The sequence below is a fragment of the Hemisphaericaspora subhashii genome (genome assembly GCF_019202705.1).
Source record: "Hemisphaericaspora subhashii strain CBS 10753 chromosome Unknown scaffold114, whole genome shotgun sequence".
Classification (NCBI taxonomy): Eukaryota; Fungi; Ascomycota; class Pichiomycetes; order Serinales; family Debaryomycetaceae; genus Hemisphaericaspora; species Hemisphaericaspora subhashii.
In genome coordinates, this window is record NW_026057283.1 from 15,050 (window position 1) to 41,143 (window position 26,094).

At 34.1% G+C, this 26,094-nt stretch overlaps 18 protein-coding genes across 18 annotated transcripts; 8 read left to right on the forward strand and 10 right to left on the reverse strand. All coding sequences in view use genetic code 12, as the record gives it.

The window, feature by feature from the left end:
- Positions 1-105: 105 nt before the first annotated feature.
- MDJ1 (Mdj1p) lies at positions 106-1,539 on the reverse strand (the record flags this gene model as incomplete). Its single annotated transcript, XM_049406518.1, has 1 exon — positions 106-1,539. The coding sequence occupies one exon, from the start codon at positions 1,537-1,539 to the stop codon at positions 106-108; it is 1,434 nt and encodes a 477-aa protein (XP_049263959.1).
- A 264-nt stretch (positions 1,540-1,803) lies between these two features.
- LAP4 (Lap4p) lies at positions 1,804-3,672 on the reverse strand (the record flags this gene model as incomplete). The annotated part of the gene is made up of 1 exon (XM_049406519.1): positions 1,804-3,672. The coding sequence occupies one exon, from the start codon at positions 3,670-3,672 to the stop codon at positions 1,804-1,806; it is 1,869 nt and encodes a 622-aa protein (XP_049263960.1).
- A 278-nt stretch (positions 3,673-3,950) lies between these two features.
- Positions 3,951-5,354, forward strand: CAC2 (Cac2p; the record flags this gene model as incomplete). The annotated part of the gene is made up of 1 exon (XM_049406520.1): positions 3,951-5,354. One exon carries the CDS (start codon positions 3,951-3,953, stop codon positions 5,352-5,354), a length of 1,404 nt encoding a protein of 467 aa, XP_049263961.1.
- An 89-nt stretch (positions 5,355-5,443) lies between these two features.
- Positions 5,444-6,004, reverse strand: J8A68_002739 (uncharacterized protein; the record flags this gene model as incomplete). Its single annotated transcript, XM_049406521.1, has 1 exon — positions 5,444-6,004. One exon carries the CDS (start codon positions 6,002-6,004, stop codon positions 5,444-5,446), a length of 561 nt encoding a protein of 186 aa, XP_049263962.1.
- A 292-nt stretch (positions 6,005-6,296) lies between these two features.
- On the reverse strand, positions 6,297-6,785 carry J8A68_002740 (uncharacterized protein; the record flags this gene model as incomplete). Its single annotated transcript, XM_049406522.1, has 1 exon — positions 6,297-6,785. The coding sequence occupies one exon, from the start codon at positions 6,783-6,785 to the stop codon at positions 6,297-6,299; it is 489 nt and encodes a 162-aa protein (XP_049263963.1).
- Positions 6,786-6,969: 184 nt separating this feature from the next.
- Positions 6,970-8,850, forward strand: J8A68_002741 (uncharacterized protein; the record flags this gene model as incomplete). Its single annotated transcript, XM_049406523.1, has 3 exons — positions 6,970-6,980; positions 7,066-8,760; positions 8,832-8,850. 3 exons carry the CDS (start codon positions 6,970-6,972, stop codon positions 8,848-8,850), a joined length of 1,725 nt encoding a protein of 574 aa, XP_049263964.1.
- A 715-nt stretch (positions 8,851-9,565) lies between these two features.
- On the reverse strand, positions 9,566-9,901 carry J8A68_002742 (uncharacterized protein; the record flags this gene model as incomplete). Its single annotated transcript, XM_049406524.1, has 1 exon — positions 9,566-9,901. The coding sequence occupies one exon, from the start codon at positions 9,899-9,901 to the stop codon at positions 9,566-9,568; it is 336 nt and encodes a 111-aa protein (XP_049263965.1).
- Positions 9,902-11,221: 1,320 nt separating this feature from the next.
- J8A68_002743 (uncharacterized protein) lies at positions 11,222-13,426 on the forward strand (the record flags this gene model as incomplete). Its single annotated transcript, XM_049406525.1, has 2 exons — positions 11,222-13,327; positions 13,385-13,426. 2 exons carry the CDS (start codon positions 11,222-11,224, stop codon positions 13,424-13,426), a joined length of 2,148 nt encoding a protein of 715 aa, XP_049263966.1.
- Positions 13,427-13,710: 284 nt separating this feature from the next.
- Positions 13,711-15,426, forward strand: RET2 (coatomer subunit delta; the record flags this gene model as incomplete). The annotated part of the gene is made up of 1 exon (XM_049406526.1): positions 13,711-15,426. The coding sequence occupies one exon, from the start codon at positions 13,711-13,713 to the stop codon at positions 15,424-15,426; it is 1,716 nt and encodes a 571-aa protein (XP_049263967.1).
- A 169-nt stretch (positions 15,427-15,595) lies between these two features.
- Positions 15,596-16,768, reverse strand: PDE1 (3',5'-cyclic-nucleotide phosphodiesterase PDE1; the record flags this gene model as incomplete). The annotated part of the gene is made up of 1 exon (XM_049406527.1): positions 15,596-16,768. One exon carries the CDS (start codon positions 16,766-16,768, stop codon positions 15,596-15,598), a length of 1,173 nt encoding a protein of 390 aa, XP_049263968.1.
- Positions 16,769-18,277: 1,509 nt separating this feature from the next.
- J8A68_002746 (proteasome core particle subunit beta 7) lies at positions 18,278-19,117 on the reverse strand (the record flags this gene model as incomplete). Its single annotated transcript, XM_049406529.1, has 1 exon — positions 18,278-19,117. The coding sequence occupies one exon, from the start codon at positions 19,115-19,117 to the stop codon at positions 18,278-18,280; it is 840 nt and encodes a 279-aa protein (XP_049263969.1).
- Positions 19,118-19,669: 552 nt separating this feature from the next.
- Positions 19,670-20,049, reverse strand: J8A68_002747 (mitochondrial 37S ribosomal protein YMR31; the record flags this gene model as incomplete). The annotated part of the gene is made up of 2 exons (XM_049406530.1): positions 19,670-19,902; positions 19,980-20,049. 2 exons carry the CDS (start codon positions 20,047-20,049, stop codon positions 19,670-19,672), a joined length of 303 nt encoding a protein of 100 aa, XP_049263970.1.
- Positions 20,050-20,320: 271 nt separating this feature from the next.
- Positions 20,321-21,424, forward strand: J8A68_002748 (uncharacterized protein; the record flags this gene model as incomplete). The annotated part of the gene is made up of 1 exon (XM_049406531.1): positions 20,321-21,424. The coding sequence occupies one exon, from the start codon at positions 20,321-20,323 to the stop codon at positions 21,422-21,424; it is 1,104 nt and encodes a 367-aa protein (XP_049263971.1).
- Positions 21,425-21,576: 152 nt separating this feature from the next.
- On the forward strand, positions 21,577-22,515 carry J8A68_002749 (uncharacterized protein; the record flags this gene model as incomplete). Its single annotated transcript, XM_049406532.1, has 1 exon — positions 21,577-22,515. One exon carries the CDS (start codon positions 21,577-21,579, stop codon positions 22,513-22,515), a length of 939 nt encoding a protein of 312 aa, XP_049263972.1.
- A 78-nt stretch (positions 22,516-22,593) lies between these two features.
- On the reverse strand, positions 22,594-23,160 carry J8A68_002750 (polyphosphatase; the record flags this gene model as incomplete). The annotated part of the gene is made up of 1 exon (XM_049406533.1): positions 22,594-23,160. The coding sequence occupies one exon, from the start codon at positions 23,158-23,160 to the stop codon at positions 22,594-22,596; it is 567 nt and encodes a 188-aa protein (XP_049263973.1).
- Positions 23,161-23,536: 376 nt separating this feature from the next.
- J8A68_002751 (uncharacterized protein) lies at positions 23,537-24,208 on the forward strand (the record flags this gene model as incomplete). Its single annotated transcript, XM_049406534.1, has 1 exon — positions 23,537-24,208. The coding sequence occupies one exon, from the start codon at positions 23,537-23,539 to the stop codon at positions 24,206-24,208; it is 672 nt and encodes a 223-aa protein (XP_049263974.1).
- Positions 24,209-24,291: 83 nt separating this feature from the next.
- Positions 24,292-24,609, reverse strand: J8A68_002752 (uncharacterized protein; the record flags this gene model as incomplete). The annotated part of the gene is made up of 1 exon (XM_049406535.1): positions 24,292-24,609. One exon carries the CDS (start codon positions 24,607-24,609, stop codon positions 24,292-24,294), a length of 318 nt encoding a protein of 105 aa, XP_049263975.1.
- Positions 24,610-25,078: 469 nt separating this feature from the next.
- On the forward strand, positions 25,079-25,582 carry IMP2 (endopeptidase catalytic subunit; the record flags this gene model as incomplete). The annotated part of the gene is made up of 1 exon (XM_049406536.1): positions 25,079-25,582. One exon carries the CDS (start codon positions 25,079-25,081, stop codon positions 25,580-25,582), a length of 504 nt encoding a protein of 167 aa, XP_049263976.1.
- Between the last annotated feature and the right edge of the window lie 512 nt (positions 25,583-26,094).

The following is a 26,094-nucleotide window of genomic DNA, read 5'->3' on the forward strand; positions in this document are numbered from 1 at the left end:
ATTTACGAATTGTTAAGACATTTAAAAGATTTAAAAACTATTTACAAATTTGGAATTTTCCTTTAAAGTTCCTAACCAATTCGCAACAAAACAGGGCCCACTTTCTTACTTCTTTTCATCCTTACTATCAAGGTTGAAAAACTTACCCAAAAGTTTTCCAATTCTATTTAATTTAGTTGGATTTAAATCCTTTTCATCATACAGTTCATTAACATCATCCTCATTGTTATTTTCATCTACATTCCAATCAGCATGAGTTCTCTTTGCACTCTTATCATTAAATGCATCTGCTAATGCTTCTAATAATGCTGTTTGAGTTGGAGTTTCTGGAACTAATGTCTTCACATTCAAAATAACTTCGAAATTACCTCTGTTATTCTTATTTCTATTTATTGGAACCCCTTTATCTGGAATAGTCAATTTCTTACCACTTTGAACACCAGGTCTGACTTTCAATTTAACTTTTTGTCCATCTAATGTAGGCACTACAATTTCACCACCTAATGCAGCAGTAGTCATTAAAATGTCTTCTTCAACAATAAGATTATTGTTTTCACGTTTGAATTTTGGATCACGTTGAACACTTACTCTAATGATTAAATCACCATTACTGGTTTCATTGAATGCGTCTTTAGTGACGAATGGTGCATCACCAGCACCTGGAATTCTAATTCTTGATCCATCGGAAATCCCGGGAGGTAAATCGACTGTGGTAGATTTTGGAACTTCTTGAACACCATGTCCATGACAGGTTCCACATTGATCCTTCTTAGAAATAGTCACACCAGCACCTTGACATGTAGCACATGTAGATGACATGTGGAATCCCCCTAATACATGAGTTGTTTGTCCAGTACCGTGACAAACAGGACAGGTAGTCTTGGTAGCACCGGCTTTGGTACCTTTACCACTACAAGTACCACAAGTATCAACTGCCTTATAATTCACGGTAATCTTCGATCCGAATATCGAATCTTTAAATGGAATAGATTTCAATATTTCAATATTATCTCCAACATGTCTATTCACATATTCTCTACCACCACGTCCACCTGCACCTCCTCTTCCACCGGCAAACGCCTCTCTAAACAAATCTTCAAAATCAAATCCCATTCCAGCAAATGGATTCCCACCTTGTGCAGATCCTCTACCTCCGAATGGATTCCCACCCCCGGCGAATGGATTGGCATTCCCATTGGCATCAAAGGCAGCAGAACCAAATTGATCATATTGGGCTCTCTTTTCTTTATTTCTTAATAATTCATATGATTCTTGAATCTTGTGAAATCTCTTTTCGGCATCCTTTTCTTTATTAACATCAGGATGATATTTTTTGACTAAGTCATAATATGCCTTTTTGATCTTTTTATCATCAGCATTCTTATCGATACCTAAAGTCTTATAAGGGTCAAAGTTTATGGCTAATGCTCGGGAAGAGTGGAACGACCTTGTTATTGGAGTAGCGTGGATTGCTGGTTTGACTCTTGGGAGGCATGAGCTACGTTTGGCAATGTAGGATACAGATGAGGAGACTCTCATTTTATTGACGTGTGAAGTATGCGATAATGTGAAAGTTCTTTAAAATTTATTGAGTTTTCGATAGCTGTTTATCCCAAGGTATGCACTTGACTCTAGGGCTCTTGAGTAAGTCGATTATGTTTGTGTATTAAAAGAAAGATGACTATCTATAATCTTTAAAGATAAGAATTGAGAATTGAGATGATCTTTAAACTACAAGAGGCATCTAGAATTTTCCACCCTACGAAAATTTTTAATTCCATGCGACATTTATTTTTGTCAAAATCACGTGACCGCGACATTAGTCTCGCTAAATTGTTCCATTTTCAGAATAGTAGATTGCCAATGTTCGAATACCAGCTTAAAGAACCTAACACCAATACCAACATCTTTATATCCCATAATACTTCTAATTGAATGCATACTAAGAATCGGCAATCCAACGTCAATTATCATTTTGGCACCATTAAGACCTCGATTACCATTTGACATAATTGGACCAATTGTTCCACCTGATCGAGAATCATTTCTAATATGGAATTGTTGCAATTTAATTCCTGGTAGATATGTATTCACAATTCTTGATAAGAATTCCCAACTTATGCTATCACTTAATACATGGCCATTCGAATCGAATTTTATAGAGGGTCCTGTATTGGGCAATGGGAAGTTTTTGTCTAAATAGACTTCTTTAAAATTTGGATTTAATGCATGGGTTACATCAGTTGATAAGAAGATTGTATTTGTGGTTAACTTGAATAATTCCTCCATTTGATTTTCCTTTTTGTATATCTTCTTATCAGCTTTGGGAGTTTTACTTTCATAATAATGTTTCTCTTCGGGAGTTAAAGCATTCCACTTTTTACCTAATAAGCTCCCAACTTGACCGAAAGAAATACCGGGGTTTTCAGTTCTAATTATGTCTCTATGATCATTGGCAAAGCACATGTAAGGGGATAAACATTTTGGATGCAGGCAAATCTTCTTTCTAGAAGCATTTCCCCTTTCAGTAGCTTTGGAAGCAACTATTGATCTTAATATATCTATCAAAAACCCACCACCTGCCCCTGTTCTCGTCGCACTTCCGATTTCCTCATTATTGGCAAGATATACCCCACTAAGTCCGTCATAGTCTTTTATTTCCATGTTACCTAATAAAAATTGATGACTGAATTCAAGTAAACCATATATGGAATCGAATGCACATAATCTATCGTCCAAACTTGCCAGGTATATGAACTCTTGATTGAGCCCACCCCGATGAGCAGGCTGTATGTCATCCAATTGAAGATCAATATCAACAATTGAAGAGATATTGGTATTGGCTAATTTACAAATATATCTTAATAGAGCCAATGAATGACGTTTATAAAACTTACTTGACTTTTCTTCTTCCGTAGGGATAAGCTCTTCAGTAGAATGACCAAATATGGGTACCATCTCCGTCTGTTTATTATAACTATCCTTCTCGATTCCGAAATGAGGTGCAAGCTGAGGAATAAATGCAATCGGATGCGGATGCGAACTTATAAGTTTTCTTTCGACCTTCCCAGTTTCTTCATGACGTATTAATATTGATCCAGCAATGCCTAAATCTCGACTCAACCATAAATTATTCAAACTTCCAGAATAAGGAGCTACTCCTAATAATTCATATCCTTCAATTTGTGAATGTAACAGACCCCTGGGGTTAAGTTTTACACTTAGAGCATCACAATGACTACCGACAAAACAACTTCCATTCTCAGGTTCCCAAGTGCCACCAATTATAAATGCAATCAAACATTGGTCATCTTTTGCTGTGTAATAGAACCCTGATTTTAGATCCTTTATCGGTTCGTTGTCTTTGAGATAAGTGAATCCGTTGTTTGATAATAGCGATTTGAAATGGGAAATTACGTGATAGGTTGTAGGGTTTTCTTTCATAAAATCAATGAATTGAGATGCATAGCTTTCGTAGTATTGATGGTAGGGATCAGATGGGATGGTTGGGTTCGATGGATGTAAATTTGGGCTATTGGATATAGGCGTTTCCCCGTAATTGGATATCGTATCCGAGGTTGAGGACTCAGAGGGCGTTTCCATAGAATCATTACTCTCTCTAGTTAGAGATCTGCTAACTGGGCTTTCGTTTGTCAGCTTAATGTGTTCCATTCTTCTCCAAGGTATCTTCAATTGATTAGCTTGTAGAATTTATTTATGATGGCGAGTTGACAACACTTCAATTGAGAATCCCCTCCCCACGAAATGAAATTGAGATAAGAGCCTAGGCAATATGGTAGCGTTACCAAATAATAAGTCACGTGCAAAACGCGCCGCGTAGAAATTTTGTAGAATTTTTATCGGTTTTTTAATTTTTCCCAGTTTTCAATCTTTTTCGAAAATTTCAATCAACAAACGTGGACATTATCAGTAGCGTTTAATATCAAGTAATGGAGGCATCTACAATCACAGTTCATTGGCATAATGAAAGTCAGCCGATATATTCTGTCGATTTTCAAAAATTAAATGAAAACAACAAACCGATATCGGGACGTTTGGTGACAGGTGGAGGTGACAACAACATACGAATGTGGAAATTGATTTCTTTAGGAGACTCAAAACAACATTCTGTTGAGTATCTAAGTACATTACATAAACATACCCAAGCAGTAAATGTAGTCCGATTTAATCCGGCAGGCAATGTATTGGCATCAGCTGGTGATGATGGGACTCTTATGCTTTGGAAATTGAGTGATACCATTGTCAAAGATTTTGAGAACGATGAAGAGGATGATGAATTGAAAGAAAGTTGGCAAGTTGCTGCACAACTTCGGTCATCAACTTCGGAAATAATGGACCTTTGCTGGTCTCCTAGTGGTGAATATATTGTTACTGGATCGATGGATAATATATTGAGGGTGTATCAGTTGGAGAACTTAAATGGAAATGGCAAGGTTGTTGGGAAGTTGATGCATTCACTCAAGAATCATAATCATTATATCCAAGGTGTTTCGTGGGATCCATTGAACCAATACATAGCGAGTCAATCTGCTGATCGTTCTGTGAATATCTATCGAATCTCCCAAGAACCAGGACAATTACTTGATATTAAATTATTTCACAAGTTTAACAAGTTTAATTCACAAGGGATGTATTATTCAGAAACATTACAATCATTCTTCAGACGATTAAGCTTTTCTCCAGATGGTAGTTTACTTGCGACGCCCGCAGGTTTGGAAGAGTCTGCCGAAAGTGAATCATCCAAGAATGTGGTATATGTTTATTCAAGAGCAAGTTTAGGTACAGCACCTGTATTTAAATTAAGAGGATTAAATAAACCTGCGATTGCCATATCTTTCCATCCTGGTAGGTTTAAATCAGTTGAGAAAAATCTATTGTCACACCCATATACTATGATATTCGCAATTGCTACACAGGATAGTATTGTTCTTTATTCAACCGAAGAATTTAAGCCTTTAGGGTTTGTTTCAAATTTACATTATAGTACCATAACTGATTTGAAGTGGGATATAGACGGATCTCGAATAATAGTGAGTTCAACAGATGGATTCTGTTCGGTTGTGTCGTTTGAAGAAGGGGTATTTGGAGAAATGTATGTGGAAGAAGAAGAAGAAGAAGTGAGAGCTGCTGAGCAAATAATAATACAAGAACCACAACAGACGGAAGTTGTTCTCATACCGACAAGTCCGGCATCGCAAGAACCGGAAATCATACAGGAAGTGACTATTATTGAAGATGAAGGTAAACCCAAAATAACACCTACGATAGACTCATTCTTTTCCAAGAACAAGAAACCAAAGAAGCGGATTGCACCTACTTTAGTAACGCAGTAGTTTGGTTAATTATTATATATATATTTCTAAGATAAGCGCAATCCATATATATACGAATACAACTTTGAACAAGATTATACTTTACTTCATTAGATTTCATTCCTTAATTGAGATTCCAATCGCTTTCGGGCACCAATAATCATTTCTTCTCGTCTCTTTTGCAAAAGGGTCTTACCTTCTCCATTATCAGTACTATCTAAATCAATATTATACTTTTCAAGTAAATTAACTGATTTTTTAGTAGGTATACCTGATTTACTACTAGAACCTGATGAAGAGGCCGTAGGATTGGTTGGAGGAGGAGTGTATCCAGGTGGAAAAGGTAAGCTACCTAATTCCATAAATCTATTTATGGTAACTTCGACAGATCCAGTATTTTCCAAATCATATCTAATTTGTTCAACAGTTAAGGAGGGTGCTATAGTTTGCACCACTTCGATCATGGAATCAGTGACGTCTCTTCTGCGTCTACGTTGAGTTGTTCTGGATGTATTGGTGTTTCTACCGGATGTTGTGGCTGTGGAGGAGGAGGATGATTCATCGATATTGATGTTGAAATCGTTGGTTTGGGGGATAGGAGAAATCAACCATCTTAAAAATATAAATGCAACACCTAATGCAGCTATGAATAGAATTGTGGAGTGTTCCATTTTGTGTGTCAGTCAGTCTAAATATTGATATATTCTTTGATTAATAATGACAATAAATTTATGGAGATCCTGATTAATTTGATTCCTCAGGGTGTCGAAGATTCGAATGATTTTTTCTGGGTCTATAACAGTGCTACCAAGGAAAAAAAGGTACATGTAGGATGTTGAATTGAATATGATGATGTCAGATAAACAGAGAGATAAACAGAGAGAGGGGGTTGTATGAAAAAGCCAAACTAATTTTAATAATAACAATTTATATAATATACAAAAGGAAAGAAGAGTAAAATTACTAATTAAATTTCAACCTAAATTCACTATCTTCATGTTTAAGCTTGTATAAAAATCCAGTAATAATTTCATTCTCTTTGCTAGGTAGACTCATAAAATGATTCTTTAAATGAGCTGCCAATTCAGGTTTAGATACTCTATTGATATTTTGTCTCAGTTTACTCCTTTTTGAATACGTTTTCTTCCCAATTTCACTATTCAATATATCAAAATTCACTGATTCAGGTATTGGTACATTTAATCCATATTTCTCACTATATCTCATTAATGTCGAATCATCAAAGCTTTCAAAATCTAATGGATGTACTTTTGGTTTATCATTAGGGCCATTGGAATTAATATGCTTGGAAAGGAACATTTGTTGTGCTTGTAATGCCGCTTGATTCTTTGCCTTTTGAGATGTTTTGGAAGAAGATGCAACATTTGAAGAATTATTATTGCGAGTGGATTCTGGTTCTGAAGCAGATTCTTTATAGTTCCGAGGAGGCATGTTGTCAGTATGTGTACTGGACGTATTAATCTAGGGTGTGTATTCAAATGAATGGTAAGAATTACAAAAGATCCCAATTCACTTCGGGTTTGACAGGTTTCTCCGGGTCGTGTAAATTAGGTTAAAAACATCCACAAGTGTCACGTGCAACTTCTACTTACCGACTTTTCAGGAGTAACACTAGATGCAATGCAGGTTAGGAGCTTGGATGAAGGCGGTCACACCTTCTTCTAATTATCTACATGTAATTATATCAGTTCCAATTGTGCGTTGTTTTCAGATCAGGTATGGACTTTTATAAATTCTTTATCCCTGGACCTTTATATCTTCCAATTGACATTTTGGAATTAGTTTTCAGCTATATTCCTACTGCTCATTTGTGGGCGTACAGTGATATTCCAATTATTAACGAGCATGTCATTAAAGCTTTGAATGATAGGGGTGTTGAGATTACTATAGGTGACACTTTATACAAACGTGGTGCTTATTATGATAGAATTGAAGAACAATGGGGAAAGAATCCTATCGGTGACGAAACATTGTTGGAACCATTCGGTAATCCTGACGCAGAAGGTTGTCCTATTCGATTCCAAGATGTTGACAACATAGAAGATTTCATAGAGTTTATGAAAGATCGTCCCAACCTACGTCCAAGGTTGAATATATGTGGACTTGATACTTTAATACAATTAGATGAAAAAGAACCATCTTTGATTCAGAGAGCCCAGAGTATACTGTTCGTGAACAAACCTTTTCTGGACAATAGTGACAATGAGTCAGGTGTGCGTTTGATACGTGCATCCATATCTTCCTTGCCAATAGATGAAATTTTGACTTTAGAAAGCTGGTTCTATGACGGCTCTCTACCATCCTTGGAGAGATTCCAATTCGGACGATGTCCATACCAGATTTCTTCACTAGAATTACACAGAGTTGAAACGACGGACTTGATATATCTTCCATCATCTTTAAAAATTCTAGAAATTCATTTAAAATCAAATCCTGTTATATTTAAGCCAAATTTGCCCACGAGCCTAGAGAAACTTAGAATTCGATTTGCATTTCACTTGGAACTTATAGATGAGTTTAATATAGCTGACCTAGAAAATTTAAAAGCCTTAGAATGCACCAACTTCCCAGCGAAATACTTCGCGGCGTTGAAAGCTCCTGAGCAAATTGAGAGGATACATCTCGAATCGGAAACTCTAATATGTTTGGATGGTATTGAAAAATACACCAGTCTTTGCAGATTATTTGTAAGTTTCCGGGGAGCCGAAGCAGGTTCAATTTTCAATTGCAATCTACCAAATTCCATTGAAAGATTGCACTTTGGATGGTACCGTGGAAAGGACGATACAGAGTGGCACAGTGATACCGAATCCTACATTGATAGGGACGATATGCTGACTTATCTGTCGAGTTCTGAAGATATACCTGATGAATTTCCATCCATCAGACTACCACCAAAGCTAAAGTTCTTTTCGGTTATTGCTCAGACTCGATTGTTTTGCCCCGAGCAGTTAGTTTTCCCTGATTCATTGCGCATACTTTCTTTGAATGTTAATTCGTTCCCACCAGCATTTCGACTTCCCCCAAATTTAATTGTTCTTGGTATTTCAGGTATCCTGTCGTTTACTCTCCCTATGTCATTACCCAAATCATTGGTTCATTTAACCACTTCATACTTACCAGAAGCAAAAAGTTGTCTAATGAGCTTACCAAACTTGACTCGTCTTGAAATTGACCATAATTATAAACACCTAACCTCATTTGAATGGGAACTACCACAAGACTTAAGAACCTTGGATTTAAAGCATCATGACATAACTACTTTAAAAATAAAACACTCCAATTTGAGAGTAGTTGACTTGTCTGCAAACTTTATCACGTCATTAGATGACCTCGAGTTCCCAGATTCTGTTCAGGAGGTAGATTTGAGTGATCAGCGGTTGACATGTGAAACAAACGATGGAACGTTTAAGCAGGTATATGAAGATAGACTATCTGTCAACATAAAGCGCCTCGATTTATCCGGAACCGATATAGGCTTAGAATCATTACATAAGTTGAACTTGAGAAAATTTCACCACTTGTCTCTGCTCTTGCTAGGGCATATTCCAGAAATAAGGCAAGGTTCGCTACCTACTTCCCTCAAGGTTTTGGAGCTACTGTACAGTTGTGAATTGAAAACCCTTAATCTTCAAGAACTAACTAACTTACAGTATCTATACTTCGATTTTTGTTACTTTGATGACCCAAGACAGATAAAAGTTCCATGGTTTCTAAAGTACTTAAGTATACGAAGGAGCAATCTTGATGATATAAACGGTTTTCTATTCCCTTTTAACTGCCAAATTAAAAAATTAAACCTCCAATATAATGAGTTCGCGAAGAGTGAAAAGGTCCGAATGCGATTGATCGAACTTTTGGGGCCAACAACTGTTATTGAAGTTTGAAACATTTGATATTTGACAAAATGGATCTGAAGGATGTATTGAAGTCTCCTGGAGAGTAAAGAAGTACACTATGCTTGGTTATCCAAAGGTCGTTGATATAAGTTTTGCAGCACTTTTTTGGTTGCCAAAAAAATTTTGCAATCATTGGATCATCCGACTACTAAATTATTCACTGCTATTATTATTCATTATTATAAATCATTATTATTATTATTATTAAACCAATTCTATAAATAAAGTAAACACATTAAATACTTTGGCGCCCTCACTATCATACACATTACATTAAATAAATACAAAACTAAAATATGAAAAAAAAACCAATCACAATTGAAGCACAAAGCATAGCACGGTAACACTAGAAAATAACAACATGAACTTCGTACTTCTCACATCTGTTTGGGCACCGCCACTACGAGATGTTGCTTGGGGAGAAGGTGCCGTGTAGTTTGAGAGTGTTAGTGTCTCTACCATTTCTGTGTTAAATGAAACTCTATCAGTTACTAGCTGACTTACAGCTGTTTGAGATGAACCTTGATTATCATAATTGTACTCTGTTGCTTCACGTAAGTCTGTAAAATATTGCATTGTGTTGGCTGTTGAAGGTAATGACAATGCGGAAGTATCCATCAAGATTTGTTCTACGGACGAAAGTGACATTATTGGTTATGAATATGTATGGGAATGGCGATTTTTACTGCAAAAGGCTTTATACTAACGAGAGATTCTAGTAGTTTTATGAATTTTGATGAGACGAAAATGTGGGTCTTACGATGTGTTTATATATTGAGAAACTAAAAACAAACAAGGAATCACATGGCCATTCTTAATTGTTTATCATTTAACCATCGTTGCTTATTAAATTTTTTTCTGAAACTCTTTAAACAATAAGGTTTCTATTTAACTTTATATTCAGGTACAAAACAAATTCTATTGTTCTGATTGTTTAATTTGTTTTATGTTCATATTGAAAGGGTGTACAAAAGTTTTTACATATGACATCATAATGACAAAGAAATTATAGGTATCGCTCCTAAAACATAATACATTCCCACCCATTCTTTCATTTGGTTTCGGTACGAATTGTATTACATTTATTTATTAAATCAATGCACGTGTATTGCTCTTACCTGTCTTGAGATGGAATTTTTGAATATGTTCAAAGGGTATTTATTCTTCCCATCAATGTTTCAGGAAGATTTTTGAAACAAAGAGATAATTGGTTTAAAAAATAAATTCAAACTGTCAAAATAGAAAATTAAAAATAATTTTCCCCTTTCGTTTTTGTGCGGCGAATTGAAATTCTATTCTTGTTCCTCTTCTTACGTTCTTTCTTTGTTGATTATTGACGATGATGATGATGATGGTTGATCAATTCATGTAAGCAATTTACAATTTATCAAATTAATTTTGATAGTGCGGTAAAGATGATAATCAGTAGTTAGTTTGACTTTTGTTATTTAACGAAAGTATGGTAATAGTCATTTTATTGAAACTTTGTATGATAATGAAGATTTAATGCCTTGCTAGTAAGATCTTGTCTCTATATTTAAAACTGGAGAGTCTACTTCTCTTTGTTAATTACAATTGATTTACACATTCATACATATCACACGATGACAATCTCTTTGTCTTAGGTAGGGTGCTTACATCATTGCGATTGTCATCTTCATGCAAGCAATTAACTTATCAATCAATATCAGCTTTCTTTTCTTATATTTGCAACTAACGCGTTATTTGAAACTCTAATGTAGGGAATATCAACGTCGGTATCCCGCGTTATACGACTAGAGGAAAAGCGTGTCTCGTTTAAACTTTATCAAAGTTAATATTTTATTTTGTCTGAGTGAGTGAGTGGACAACCAAAATTTTCTTCGTAAGTTTTTTTGGTTGCAAATCTCAATATCATAACGGATTAATTGATAGCTCTCATTCTCCCGTTAATAGATACCAAGTTAGTAAATGAAGAGGTCCATTTTTATGGAAAACCTACTTACTCACTTCCAAAATTATTTCGATGATGATAAGAATGAATTACCGTTGCCAAATTTACCATTAACTATTGATAATTTTACAACCGAGAAACTAAAAGTCAATAAAGAAACTTCATTATATCTTCATAATGCAATATTCACTCCTAAGAAAACATTAGATCTACATCCGCATTTCGAACCTGTTCTGATTCCAGAAACTTATTTTGTTCATTCAACAGGGGATACTGCTTCCAGAAAGAAGTGTGATATGAACGAAATGCTCATACAACAGATTATTCCAAAACACAAGTTTCCTACCCCAAAAGTCAAGGGAATCAAAAACTTATCTAAGCGCTTTGAGGAAAATATTGATATCCCAATTGATTGTAATTCAATTGTCATATCGGATGAGTTTGAACTACCAACTTGCATCAAACCAAAAGATTCTTCAACATACCAAATTGATCAACCATTAGTCATCCAACCGGGAACTACTATTACCAATCCTAATCTGTTTACATTTCCCACTTGGAAGGTTTCGGAGTCTATTGATCTACTTGATTATATTAATGATGAAATTAAAGAGTTTGATCTCGCACAATTGGTTACTACAAAAAATGATATTTGGCTGCAAAAAATAATTCCTCCAGACAATGCTTATTGTATTCAAAATGACTACATATTTCAATCGCCAGCCAGGGCTCAAATTGAATTTGATTCATTTCCTGAATGGGAGTATGATAATCAAACCAAAGAAAATGTTGATCTTGAACAAGTACATAATTTCATAATTGATCAGAATCGACTCACACAAAGTTCGGAGTATTTTGTATATCCCGTTGCTAGATCCAACGGCAGAATCAAAAAACCATTCCAGGAACTAATCAGAGAATATTTTGATAAGTCTAAGACGAACACGCACGTTTGGAATTTGGCAAAACATCAACTTATTAATAATATGTGTTGGAATCCATTTAATTTGGATGTGAAAACATTTGTTAAAACAAAATTAGTAGATCCACTATCGATTGAATCAACTGTATGTGAGGATTATTTAGTTACAAAAAGATATCAAAAGACAGGTTTTGAATTAACGTTATCTAACGCAAGTCACCTGGCGGAAGTTTTGTTCTTAACGGAAAATAAGAATACGTTGGAGACGGAGAGTGTGCAACCAGAACGTGAACAGGTACCAGACAAAGAGAAGCTTCCAGAAGCTAAATTAAAAGACTTAGATGCAAGTTTCGTCAACACCCTCCCTTCAAATCGAGCAACATATCATAATGATACTGAAGAAATAGAGAGATTGGTGTCACTACGCCAAAACAAGAAACGCAAATTAGAAAAGAATAATATTCGACTACCATCAGGATTATCAATGCTACTGTTCCTTGAACCTACAATTTCATCTCTGGAAAATGAAAATTCACTAGAGGAATTGACAATTCTCGATGATTCCAAACAAGATTCAAATGACACTTCCTCCTTTTCCATCCTGGAAACCTTGTCTAATAAAGTATACGAATTTACTCAAGCTCAATATATACTTATCAATCAAACATTATGGCAAAAGGATTACAAATTGGCAAAAGACATAATGGGGAATATTCAATCGTTAGAGGTGCAATTTGCCAATGATGTTGATATGATTATAAATTGTCAAACGGGTATATATATTGCCGGGTCAAATTATTTATTACAAGGAGATTCCAAAAATGAGTACTTAATCCTACCTTCTTTATTATCTATCAAACAATGTCTACATAAATTATATTTTGTAATCTTATTAGAAAATTCATATTTTTTAAATTATGGTGGTGAAAAATTGCAAAAAATTCAATTAATTTGTATGTCATTAAATATTAAATGTCTTTTAATCCCACCAGAAGATGCATTCATATGGATCATGGAAATTATTGAAGTTGAAAAACCTGAAGAATTGGATGATCCAATGCCGCAAGATTGTGAAGAATGTGCGTTTTTATGTGAATGTGGATTGTCTTACTTTCAATGTAATTTTATCTTACAAAGAATGACACTTAATGAATTTATTTTGTCAAATATTGAGGAAAAATTGAAATTATTATCCAATAGTGTTACATGTGAACTTCTAGTATGTAAGTATACCTTCTACATTTGAATCCTCTACCAATACTAACGTTTTAAATAGTATCGATTGGAACATATCTTTAATGAACGGCTACATGAATAAGTGGGATAATCACTTTTGAGGAATACACGACCTGGATCTCAATAATAACACGAAATCCAATTTTTTTTCACTCAACGTTCTGTTTTTTCTTCGGTAGAGGCTCCTTATTAAATTCACACAAGTTGATTGAATAAATCTAATTGAACATTAGAAGTGAAGTTATCCGAGAGAATATCGATCAATCCAAAAGAATTATAAATCATTGATATCAAGTAATCGATTTTTGTTTCCAAGAAAAAGTAAAAAAGTTTAGAAAGTTAGGATAGAACGATAATAGATTAACAATGGTTGTATTAGCTGCTTCTATATGTACCCGTGGTGGTAAAGCACTTTTATCTAGACAATTTAGAGAAATATCCCGAGACAGGATTACTGCACTTTTAGCCAATTTCCCAAGTTTAATTTCCAATTCTTCAAGTCAACATACTACAGTTGAAGATGAAAATGTTAGATATGTTTATCAACCATTGGAAGAACTTTATATTGTTTTGATTACCAATAAATCATCCAATATTTTACAAGATATTGATACATTACATTTATTTGCTTCTACTGTTAGTAATTTATTAAGAAATGTTGATGAACGTGAAATTTTTGATAATTCATTTGAAATCATTAGTGCATTTGATGAAATTATTACCTTGGGTTTCAAAGAAAATTTAACATTAAGTCAAGTTCAAAACTTTTTAGAAATGGATTCTCATGAAGAAAAGATTCAAGAAATTATTGAGAGAAATAAAGAATTAGAAGCTACAGAAGAAAGAAAAAGAAGGGCTAAAGAAATACAAAGAAAAGAATTGGCCAAAAGAAACATGGAACAATTCCCAACACCATCAAGTAATTTCGGTGGATATGATCAATCATCACAACAACAACAAACTTATCAACCTACTTATCAACCCACTCCAATTGTTGAAACCTCTCATGGTAGTAATTCATTATTAGCCTCCAAGCCAATTTCAAGAGGTGGTGGATTACAATTGGGTAAAAAAGCAAGTGGCGCCAGACCAGCCCGTTCTACTCATTTAGCAGGCACATCAGTAGCACATGGTGCAGGTGGAGCACATGAACCATTGCTTGCTACCCATGCACCAGTATTTTCACATAATAAAGTCCCACCAGTAGCAGTCTCAACTCCAACCTATTCCGAAAATGCATCTCCAGCAGCCACTCCAACCCCATCATCAGCAGCAACAGCCGCTGGTAGTGCCAAGGTTCAAAACCATGGGATTTTAATAACCATAAATGAAAAAGTCAATGCACAATTAGCACGTGATGGTTCGGTGGTTTCTTCTGAAGTTAAAGGTGATTTACAATTGAGAATAAATAATCAATCATTAGCCAATGCAAAAGTGTTATTAAACACTGGTGATAAGAAGCAATATAAGACTCATCCAAATGTTGATCGTAATTTATTCAACACGAGTAATGTAATTACGGTTAAGGATAAATCAAAAACCTTCCCTGCTAATGATCAACCATTGGGAGTTTTAAGATGGAGAAGTATTGTGAAACAAGATTCTAAATTAACTCCGATTTTAATTACTCCTTGGGTAAATATTCAAGATAGCGGTGTTGCTCAAGTCACCTTGGAGTATGAATTATCTCCTCATTATATAGATTCACATCCTTCTGGTGGTGATATATTGGAAAATGTGAAGATTTTGGTTCCGATTGTGACCAATGATGTTCACTTACAAGAAGGAGGTAATGATGATGTATCATATGAGATTGGAGATCAGGGGGTTATTTTCACCATTGGTTCGATTTCGATTGACGATCCTCAAGGATCATTTGATTTTAGTATTGTTGCTGATGATGAAGAGAGTTTGTTCCCATTGGAATTACAATTTGATATTTTTAAGACTGGTGTTGATGAGAGTGATGTTTCATTGGGTGGAATTTCTGTGATTGATGTGGTTGCAAATACTGAGGATGAAGAACCTTTGCCATTTGAATTGCATTCAAATGTTAGTAGTGAAAGTTATATTGTTCAATAGATTGTTAGCTTGTACATAGCTAGCCTTAGCCTTGTTTCTTCTATTTTTTTTAGGTAATAATGTAAAATAATATATACTTCAAGTTAAAACTATAAATAATACACGTACTTCTAGAAATTGAAAGCTTGTAATTATATAAAATTTATAAGATGCAGAATGGTGAAAAAGGCTAAAGTAATATGGATACTCCACTTAATGCAATTGAAAATCGACAACCTAAACCCTCCTTCTGATTCAATCTATTTAATTCATCCAATATTCTTCCTCTTGGTTCTTTAACATTTTCGTCCGATTCAAAATCAATAATCGGTTCTTTTACATGATCCACAATAATATCCAATCCTCTTAACGGTTGTTTTGTCGCCGGATCCAATTTCTTACATTCATCATTCAATCGATTAAGTTCGTATATGATATATTGTGGGGTTAAATGTCCATATAATTCATCATCAGGTACATTCAGAGTATTTGAACATTCCATGACAATTCCTTTTAATTTATGTTCAATTATCAAAGGAGCAATTGTTTTCCAAATTTTGATATTATGATTTAGATGAGATATTTTATCACTTTCAAAATCACCAAATATTAATAATGAACTAGATGTCATATTATGTTTGATTAAATATGCTGAAGAGACATAATGGCCCTGGCGTTGATCTGCAAGGGTTCCATTCATGATTGGTTGGACGATGATTGATCTTCGTCGATGATCATCGAATTTATTGAATTCTCCATGAGAGATTTCAAACATGTAAATAGTATAGGCGTTATTATTTATTGTTATTGATTTATCAAATGCAATAGGGACCAAATTGACAACTTCAAATGATGGCATATTTGGCCATATTATTCCATTGAATAAGTGTCGTTGTAATGCATTGGTGGTTTGCTTTGCTCCTAGGATGCTCTTGGCCGGGGAATTTGTGAACCCGGCTGAATTAATGACTAATGAAGCAACATGATCTAAATGAGGATGAGTTATAAGAAATGTCTTTATGATATTGAATAACTTCTGAGCATGAAATAGGGCTCGATGGGGTCTGAAATCTTTGAATGGGGTCGTGATATGGATTTTATGATGATAATAATATGTCATTGGTTTTGCATCTTCATAAAACGTTAACATTTTACTATGAGGTTTCTTGGTCAATGATTCTTGATGAATTATTTCTGATAATCTACCTAATCCTGACCCAGCATCAATACATAATATTTCATCTGATAGTTTATGATCAATGATTGTTTGATACGATAGATGCAGGGGTTTTATTAGGATTGAACATGTATTTCCTTCTAATGGACCACCGGAAGATCCTAAGAATGTAATTTCAAAACTCATTTTCTATTTGTGTGAAAAGCATATATGATGGAGCCAAAGGGATGATTGCCGCGGTATAGAGAGGCTTATAGCGTTTGTATGTGAATAGGGAATGCTGGTGTTAGTTGTATTTCCTACTTGTCGAGTAATGATTATCAAGTCGCTTAGTTGCGTTTCTCTCTTCTTGTTTCTCTTGAGATGAATTACTTATATATTTCAATTGAAACTATGTACCTTCGTAATACTGTGGGGATAAGTAAAATACCGTTAGGATTAAGAAAAAGCAAGAAAATAAAAATACAAGAAGAAATTAGATGAAGCACAAACTTAAATTTTATCAAATTTCTTTTTGTTGGTAGCACCCACATAAATGTGTACTTTTTTTTAGTTACGTCATTCCTGTTAGCACCTCTATAAGCGAATGATATTTGTTTATATTTATTGTACACTACACTTAAGTATGGGAAGAAGTTGTTAATAATAATACTCGGAAAATGAGAATATATCTATAAAGATCTATAAATGACTTTTCCTTCCTTGGTATCTTTCTCCAACAAATGAAGAAAATTCTTTTTTTATTTTCTTCTCCTCTTATACATAAAAAATGTTTTCTAGAAGTATGCAAGAGAAGTAATTAATTATGCATGAATATCGTACTATTATTTAAACACTTTATACACTCATTAATTCTCGAGTGTATATATAGTTTGTTTTAAAATAAAGTTTGAACGCATTTTTGTGAAAAAAAATTCTCTTAATAATATTCTACTAAGCTTCATCGATACGAATTAGGCTAATTGTACCTTTCAAATCATATTATCAAGTTGATTGTTTAATTTCAACTGGTCTCCTTGTGTTTGAATAAGGCTTATATCTCGATTTGTTGTCTTGAAATCCCTATCACTACTCTTGAGGAAGGTTATGGCGTTTGTAGACAATAGAGGCATACTGCATGAAGTGTTGCGTCATTACATATTCTTGCATCGCCTTTTTGATTCAAGAATCCGCCTTTGGGTTTTCCGGTTCTTGTTGGGTTTGCACAAAACCCAAACCACTTACTGAAATCTATATTTTGTTTTTACTTAGCGGAACTAGAATTTCCTGGAAAGCGGATTAGCCAGACAGAAAAATCTAGACTTGATTTTCATTTGAGTGATAGTAACATATTTCAAGCTCAATTCTAAGACAAAGTAACCCCGGAGGAGTGGGTTTTCTTAAAATCTTGGATCATATGGAGACTTACCGGAGATTCATATTTACTAATCCAAGAAATTAATGAACAGAGAGAAATAAATCAGATAAGGTATCTAGAGATGTGGAATTATGTGCAATTGCATCCAACCGGAGTAAAAGCTGATGCATCTAACCGAGATAGCCGTGGCTAAAGCAAGATGTTCTTTCTCGTAACAATTGCCTAAAGCAATGCATACTAGCGTTTCGGTGCAATTGTCAGTGAGATGAAGAAGAGAAGTATTAACTTATTTTCCAATTTGTATATTTTTTATTAAATTCATCGATTTATATAGATCCCTATTGTTGAGCACTTCCATAACCTCTGATATCTTTAGCAAATCTCCAACTTTGTTTTTCAATCTTAATATCCTTTTGAAAATCAACTATAATCTTTCCTTCATCATCTAATCTAATTACAACTTGAGAATATTTTTCACCCGATCTTGCATCACGATAAAACAACACTCTCATTGAATCTTCCACAACTTTTTTGACTTGAGATTCTTCAATATTAATATAATCTTTATCTTCAGGAATCAAATTTCTTAATAAAGGAATTGCCATATGTGATCCAAAACCAGTTGCAATTGTCGATGCACTATAAGTAACCCCCAATAAATCAACATATTTCAAAAAAGGAGTCTTGCGATCTTTGTGGAAACCACCAACAATAATTGCATTCCAAAGTGGATTCATTTTTGATCTTCTATTATACATAACTCTTGATAAATATTCATGAACATTTGAAGCACAAAGAAAGTCTCCACCATCATTATCATACACTTCTTCAGTTGTTTCTAATTCATCTAAAATTCGTTCTAATTGTTGTAAATCAGAAATATCTCCAGAAATTCCAACCACAGTTTCTGATCCAACTTTAATTAACCGTTCAATATTGTTAAATCTCATTAATGATCCATATGCACCGACATTATCAGCAGCAAGGATTATTCCATTCTTGAATTTCAGGGCGATAACTGACGTACCGGTGATTATTGGTTGTTGGGTATTCATTCTTGGAAAATTGTCTAGTTGTTGATAATCAGCTTCTTGAATTGAGGCTTGAGCAATCTTATGGTTATAGGCTCCATAAGTGTCATTGGATGGTCTACCCCATTGGTATGGATCGTGGTTCATTGTTATAGTTTGTTATTTTGATATAAAGAAGTGTATTAATCTATTCAATTGATACTTGAATGTCTTAGCTGTTTGAAAGATGGCTAGGGGATTTCAGAGATATTTTCAAATTGGTGGCGAACATTTTTTCAGGCCAGAAAAATGAGTGGTGATTATATGCAGGAATGTTCAATCATCAGCTATGGATGAAGAATGAGAAGTAAATGAAGTGTTCTACTTACAAGGGTACGGTAGCAAAAAGGTTAAGCTATTCGATTGAAACTAGTTGGAATGTTTACATCGATTAAGTACTACCCTCGATGAAATTGTAGATCAAAGAAACTTTATCAAAACTTTGTCATCATCATCTCCATACAAAACTACACTAAAGGCAAAATTGATAAATAAATAAAATAGATCATTCATGAATACTTATTATTACTATTTCACAAGACTAAAAACTGATAATATATCCCAAATTTCTTAATATTTCTCGTATTATTTCTATTAATTCTAAGCAGCCAAAAATCAGCTACCCATCCACTCTTCTCTCATCTCTCTCATATACATTCCCTAATAAACAATCTCAGCACCACCACTAAGCACATTCTCAATATCAGAATCCTTAATTGGCTTATATCTGAATCTAGAAGGTAATTCACTTCTAGAAAAGTATTCACCTTCTTTAGGTTGGATAGGATTTGGGTTTTGATATCTACTATAAGAAGCTGTGGAGGAAGAAGTTGAACCGGGTAATAATCCTTCTGGGGCCATTGGATGTGGTTTGACCGCATGAGAAGCGGCTTCTACATATCTGAGTTAGTATTTCCTGTTTTTAGTCAAAATAGAAAGGTAGAGCTGCACGGAGGGATGTATTACATACTGGCTTGGTGGGGACCTCCGACGAATTTAATTGTTGGAACGTATTTTAATAATCTGGTTGTGAACTTCATGATTTTATATTCTATAAACAAGGGGGGCGTAATGGTTCAATTGGATGGTGTGTTTGTATGGGGGTTCAACGTGAAATGGAGAAATATGATTTGTTCATCTTTTTTTGCTCCAGATGAATTGGAATGTTCGGACTGAATTTTTTTTTTGTCTTTCCTTGTTTCTCCGGGCGGATTGAATTTCCGGCATATAATAAAATGATTGCAAAAAAGGCGCTTTTTTGTGGATCCATTTCATGGCGACTAATTTTTGCATTCTATAAACCTTAGGTCAATGTCAACTACAGCCTATAAACCTCCAATAAAACTCTCAATGGAAGCTCAATATCCACTTATAAGATCAATATTAGATCTCCCACATGAAGTAATTGCGAGAATCCTTTTCTATCGATTTAGACAAGATAAAACTTTTGAATATATTTATCCCATGATTATGACATGTCGAGAAATGTATTATCAATTTCACCAGATATTATATACACTAAAACCTTTATTTCTTGGTGTTTCCAAACATAGAAATATAGGGATATGTTCCAAAGAAGGTATTACTCATCTTGTTGAAAGTAGATTATGTGAACATATTAGAAGAATTAATTTATCAATAAGTCTGTTTCTTTTACTTTCTTCAAAAGTTTATCAATCATTTATTCTTGATAATTTATTTCATTTTAAGAATTTAAAAGTTGTTACGGTTAAGATTATGTCAGTTTCTTGGTTAACTTGTTTAAATAAATTACCTAGATCTGTTTTAGAATTAGAATTAGTTCTTGTTGATTCCATTAGAATACCATGGAGCAATTCACCCGATTTTACTCAATATCCTCCTGAGTTTCAATTGAAAGCATTTAGATTTAAAGCTCATTTTCCAATTACTAAAAATAAATATTATAAGATTGCATTTTTAAATAAACTTTGGAATGGGAACAACAACAGTGGTGGAAATAACAATACATCAATGCATGCTCCTGAATTAGTCTTTGATTCAAATGAAGGTGATTATTATAATTTTCCCAAAAATGATAAATCCCTGCCAGCAATTATATGTCGTTTCTTACAATGCTTACTTGATTATAATAGAAACACATTGGAATATATTGAATTAAAAATGGCCAGTATTGCTATGTTATTTACACCAAAACTGAATTTCTATTTCCCAATGCTTAAATTAATTATAGTTGATCAAACTAGTCAAATCCCAATATATTTGGTACGCCAATTATTAGGTCCGAATGGGGCAATTATGTTTGTACTTAATTCTTTAAAACCGGAAGCTATTAAATTAACATTAACTGAAGATAATAAATTACTTAGAAAGAGAGCTCAATATGATCAAGGAATTATAAAAGTCTTAAAAGATCAATTCATAAATTTAAATTGATTAACTTAGAGTGTTTTTCGCAGCCATTGTTTATGCCTTCCAGTGTAAAATGTGGCACTACCATATGTCAACCAAACCCTAAAAAAGATTTTCCAATTTTCAACACGCAGTCAATCCATACAACACATATGTAAAACATAGATAAACCAGCCATGGCAGACAAATTATCAAGAACTATACAAAGATTTCAAGCCAAGATCGATTCAGGCTCGTTCTATGAAGCCCATCAAACATTAAGAACAATTACCAATAGATATGTCAAATCAAAACAATATCAAGAAGCAAGTGACTTATTATATCAGGGTGCTTCAATCTTATGCCAGAATAAAGAATACGCTTCAGCATCTGATTTAATAAGTTATTTAATTCAAGTATATGAAGAACAAGGAGTAACTACCGAGACTCAAGAAAGTAAGCTGAGATTAATTGAGTTGGTTAATGAATTGCCTGATACTGATCCAACTTTGGTGGATTTATCAAAACAAAGTATTACTTGGTCACAAAAGAATCCAGCTGTGGCAAAATTTGGTGATTATGATTTACATCATTTATTTGGAAGTAAACTTTTGAGGTTTATTGAAAGCAATGAAGAATTGGAATTGGCACAACGGAGTAAATATTTTGGAATTGTTGAATTACATTTAATTTTGGGTACTTTTGAATCAATCCCTTTATATGTTGATTATTTATACTTGTGTCATCAAGCTAATCCAGATGTAGATCCTGGTGTGTTTTTAAGTAGGGCAATTATAAATTATTCATATTTGAAGAATATCAAATTTGCCCAAATTGCCAAAGATTTATTCATAAAGAAATTAGGTGGTGGAGAATCTTTGGATGGAATTCAATATTATGAAAAATATCCTTTGGTGAATTTCTTACAATTATTAATTATATCATTACAAAAAGAATCAAATTCAAATGGTCAAAAGTTTTTAAAATTATATGATCATTATAAACAAACTTTGACTCAATATGGGATTACTTCATCTATTGATTATTTGGGTCAATTATATTTCAATTTGAAATTAGGTAATACAGGTCAACAAGGAAATATGTTGGCTAATTTGATGGGAGGTTTATTCAANTAGGTAATACAGGTCAACAAGGAAATATGTTGGCTAATTTGATGGGAGGTTTATTTAAGTAAATAGCTATATAGAATTAATCTAATATTCATTGGATACAACATGCGCTCTACCCTCCAGTGTATCCTTAGCAATCGAACACAGGTTCAATACCTCAACCAATTCAGGTCTCTTAGCCCTCAATAACTCAAGCTTAGCTTCTGCATAAGTACACCATCTCCTCTCCCTCTGTCCCGATTCCGGCCACTTCATAGCCAATTCAAGCACCCTCAATTCAAAAAAATGAAACTCACTCTTCGGTATCATCGCCTTCGGATCAAATTCACCTTTTATAACAGGAGCTTTCTTCCCTCGGGAATCTAATACTACGGGTAATTCATCAATTATGATACCTTTAACTCCTGCTTCCTCCCAAGTTTCTCTAATTGCGGTTTCGATTTCTGATTCGTCCAATTCGTTACCTCCTTTAGGAAGGACCCATTTTCCGTTTCGATGGGATGAGGAGATCATGACAAGTTTGTCATGGGTGGGGTTGAGACAGACACAGCCGGCGACTATTCTGGCACCGGTTTCGGGGTTGTAGCGTTGGTTTTCACGGCCTGTTCTGGATTCAGTTGGGAGATTGTCGATGGCGGTGGTAGTTTCCATTTGAAAAATGTCAATTGATAAGGAATTTGATAAAGGATTGAGTGTTGAACTTGAACACGAGGGGTGCTAATTGAAAAAAATGAGAAGGAGTTTAGATCTTAAAGTTGTTCGTAAAAATGACGAAATGAATTTAAAGGGATATTTTGATTTTTATTTGCTGTACTTGAAAGGATTAATTAAGTCCATCTGAAGATTGTAAAATGAAATTTATCATCAAGCACGGGGTGATGGTAGCGCCTTGCCATTTTTGGAATCTGGTGTCCGTGGAGCGAGTGGGTGGGGAGGTTTAGTACGGTAACAAACGAGATTTAGGTCGACAATTTTTCGCTTAGTTCAACATTTCATTCAAAACGGAAACGACGAAACCACGCTAAATATGAAATTAAAGCATTTGATAATCTTCATTCTTCCATCTATTGTACTATCCCATGGAGGCCACGGCTCAGCCCAAGCAACAAAACCAGAAGGTATAAGTTGGCAAGATTGGCATATGCTCGAAGAACACAATTTGGAAGAATATGATGCCCAAACATTCTTCAAATTACATGATCTCAAGGCTAGAGGATACTGGGATTCTAATGATATATTAAGCATCTATGGATTAGCTAAAGATACCATGATTGGAGATGGGTCTGGAATGGGTAGTCATGGCGATCATGATCATGAACAAATAACGAAATCAGTTAAAGACAAAGTACTCAAGACGATTCTAGAATTAGTTGATTCTAATAAAGATGGAAAGATTAGTTCTAATGAATGGATTCAATTTCATAATACTGGAGGAGAATTACCTGATTTTGGTTATGGCGCGGGGCATCATTTAGATTTTGAGGATGAATATGAACAACATCATTGGATGAAATATCATCAGGATGATGATCCTGAAGTTTTGATTAAACATAAGGAAGATATTGAGCATGAAATGTTACATCATCAACATGAGATTGAAGAATCTCATAATGAACAACCAGAAATTAGACAAGTGACTAATAATTTCTTATCCAAGATTAGACTACATAATTTAAAACAAAAGTATAGAAGTAAATAATAGTACAGTATTATTGTATAGATTTTATAAACGGTTTCCAAAACATAAACGCATTTCTATAAATATGCCATGCCTTGTATTCTCTAATTATCCAAAGTTCCAAATGCACAATTTCGTAATAATTGTAGATCTTGAGTACACATCTTTGTATTACTATTATTTATCTTCAAACAAGCTTCATACGCCTGAAGTTTCCCAGCACATTCACCTTGTATCTTCTGAAACGAGGGTACTACTGTCTTTATACATATTGCCAAATCAGCTTGTTGTTTTGAACATTGCTGGGGATCAGGTTCTGGAAGGGTCATACATTGATGAAATGCAAGGAACTGATGGGGACAATGACGGGCTATATCTTCGAGTAAGATTTGGTCAAGTAATCCTCCCTTTTCTTGTGACATGATTTTGTTATATATGATTAGGATGAAACTGGGTGGATAGTTTCGTTATGGGGGGTTTATGTGGGGTTGATATAAAGATGATGTAAGAGCAAAGAATTTCCAGGTTCCTCCTCACAAAAAAAAGTTCATCACAAGATAGAGGCGAAATGAGAGAGGGTAAGGGGGGGAATAAGTGAAACAGTGAAATGGAAGATTATTTAATTAACTTTCACATCAATCAACTTTTGAAGAAGATCTCTTTGGATCGTATTTCAAACTAGCACTAATTCTATAAGCAAAAGTGGTTCTACTCGTTGTAAATTTCTACTACGGGAAATCGGTCCCTTACTACGGAATTTAATTATTTTTATAACCAAATTTTCTCTGTGGTTCTTTCCCACATGAAAAACAAAATATGACTAAACCGCTTAGTAAACTTACAATAGACATACACACAGATACTTATAAAACATATAGGGAGTCAAGCAGGATGAGCAGGATACCACAAGGTGTTAAAACTGCTTTCATTACGTTTACTTGGTTTCCAGTTTTATACACCTTTACCAATCATGGATATCAACCATATAAAATAAGTGGATTTTCAATGACACCAACTTTTAATCCCGGTACTGAAACAACAACTAATGATATTGTAATTGTTCAGAAATTCAATTTAAAGAAACCAAGTTCTCTTGATAGAGGTGATATTATTATGTTTAGATCGCCATCAAATCCAGAAAAATTATTAACTAAACGAGTTATAGGATTACAAGGTGATTTAATTCGTCCTAAATCACCACCATATCCTAAACCAGAAGTGAGAATACCGAGAAATCATTTATGGGTTGAAGGCGATAATGGAATTCATTCAATTGATTCAAATACGTTTGGTCCTATAAGTCAAGGGTTGGTAGTTGGGAAAGTAATGACTGTAATATGGCCATTGAATAGATTTGGTTGTGATTTATCTGGTGGAAGGGATTTGTCAATATGATGATAGGGACACGTGTAGAGAACATATATGAAGGGTAACGATATATATATATATTTATATTTCAATAGAATCTTGTAAATAGAAACCAAGTTATTTAATATAATCATTGTATGAGAAAATATCAACGTATACATGTAATAAACTGAGTATGATCTGGTAGAGGAAAAGTGACTTATCAGTGTCGTAAAATGCTTCAGATCAAGTATGCCGAGGCTCGATGTCGGAAGTATTCCCTAATTATTGTTATTCTAGGCTAGACAGCAGTCTTCAAATTTTGAAGGAAATTCGTACCTTCACATGTGCTGCAAAACTTTTACAATATCTACAAATTAAATATAATATTAAGCATAAATTAATTTTGTTCAATTAAAAGAGGGTCAACGATAGTTAGAAATTAATATTTAAAAGACAGTTAGTAAACTATTTAATTAGTATAAAAAATGGATGAAGTAAACAACCGCGGGAAAGCCAAGTAGCTTATCTTCCCTTTCTGCTTTCACTTATGTGCATAA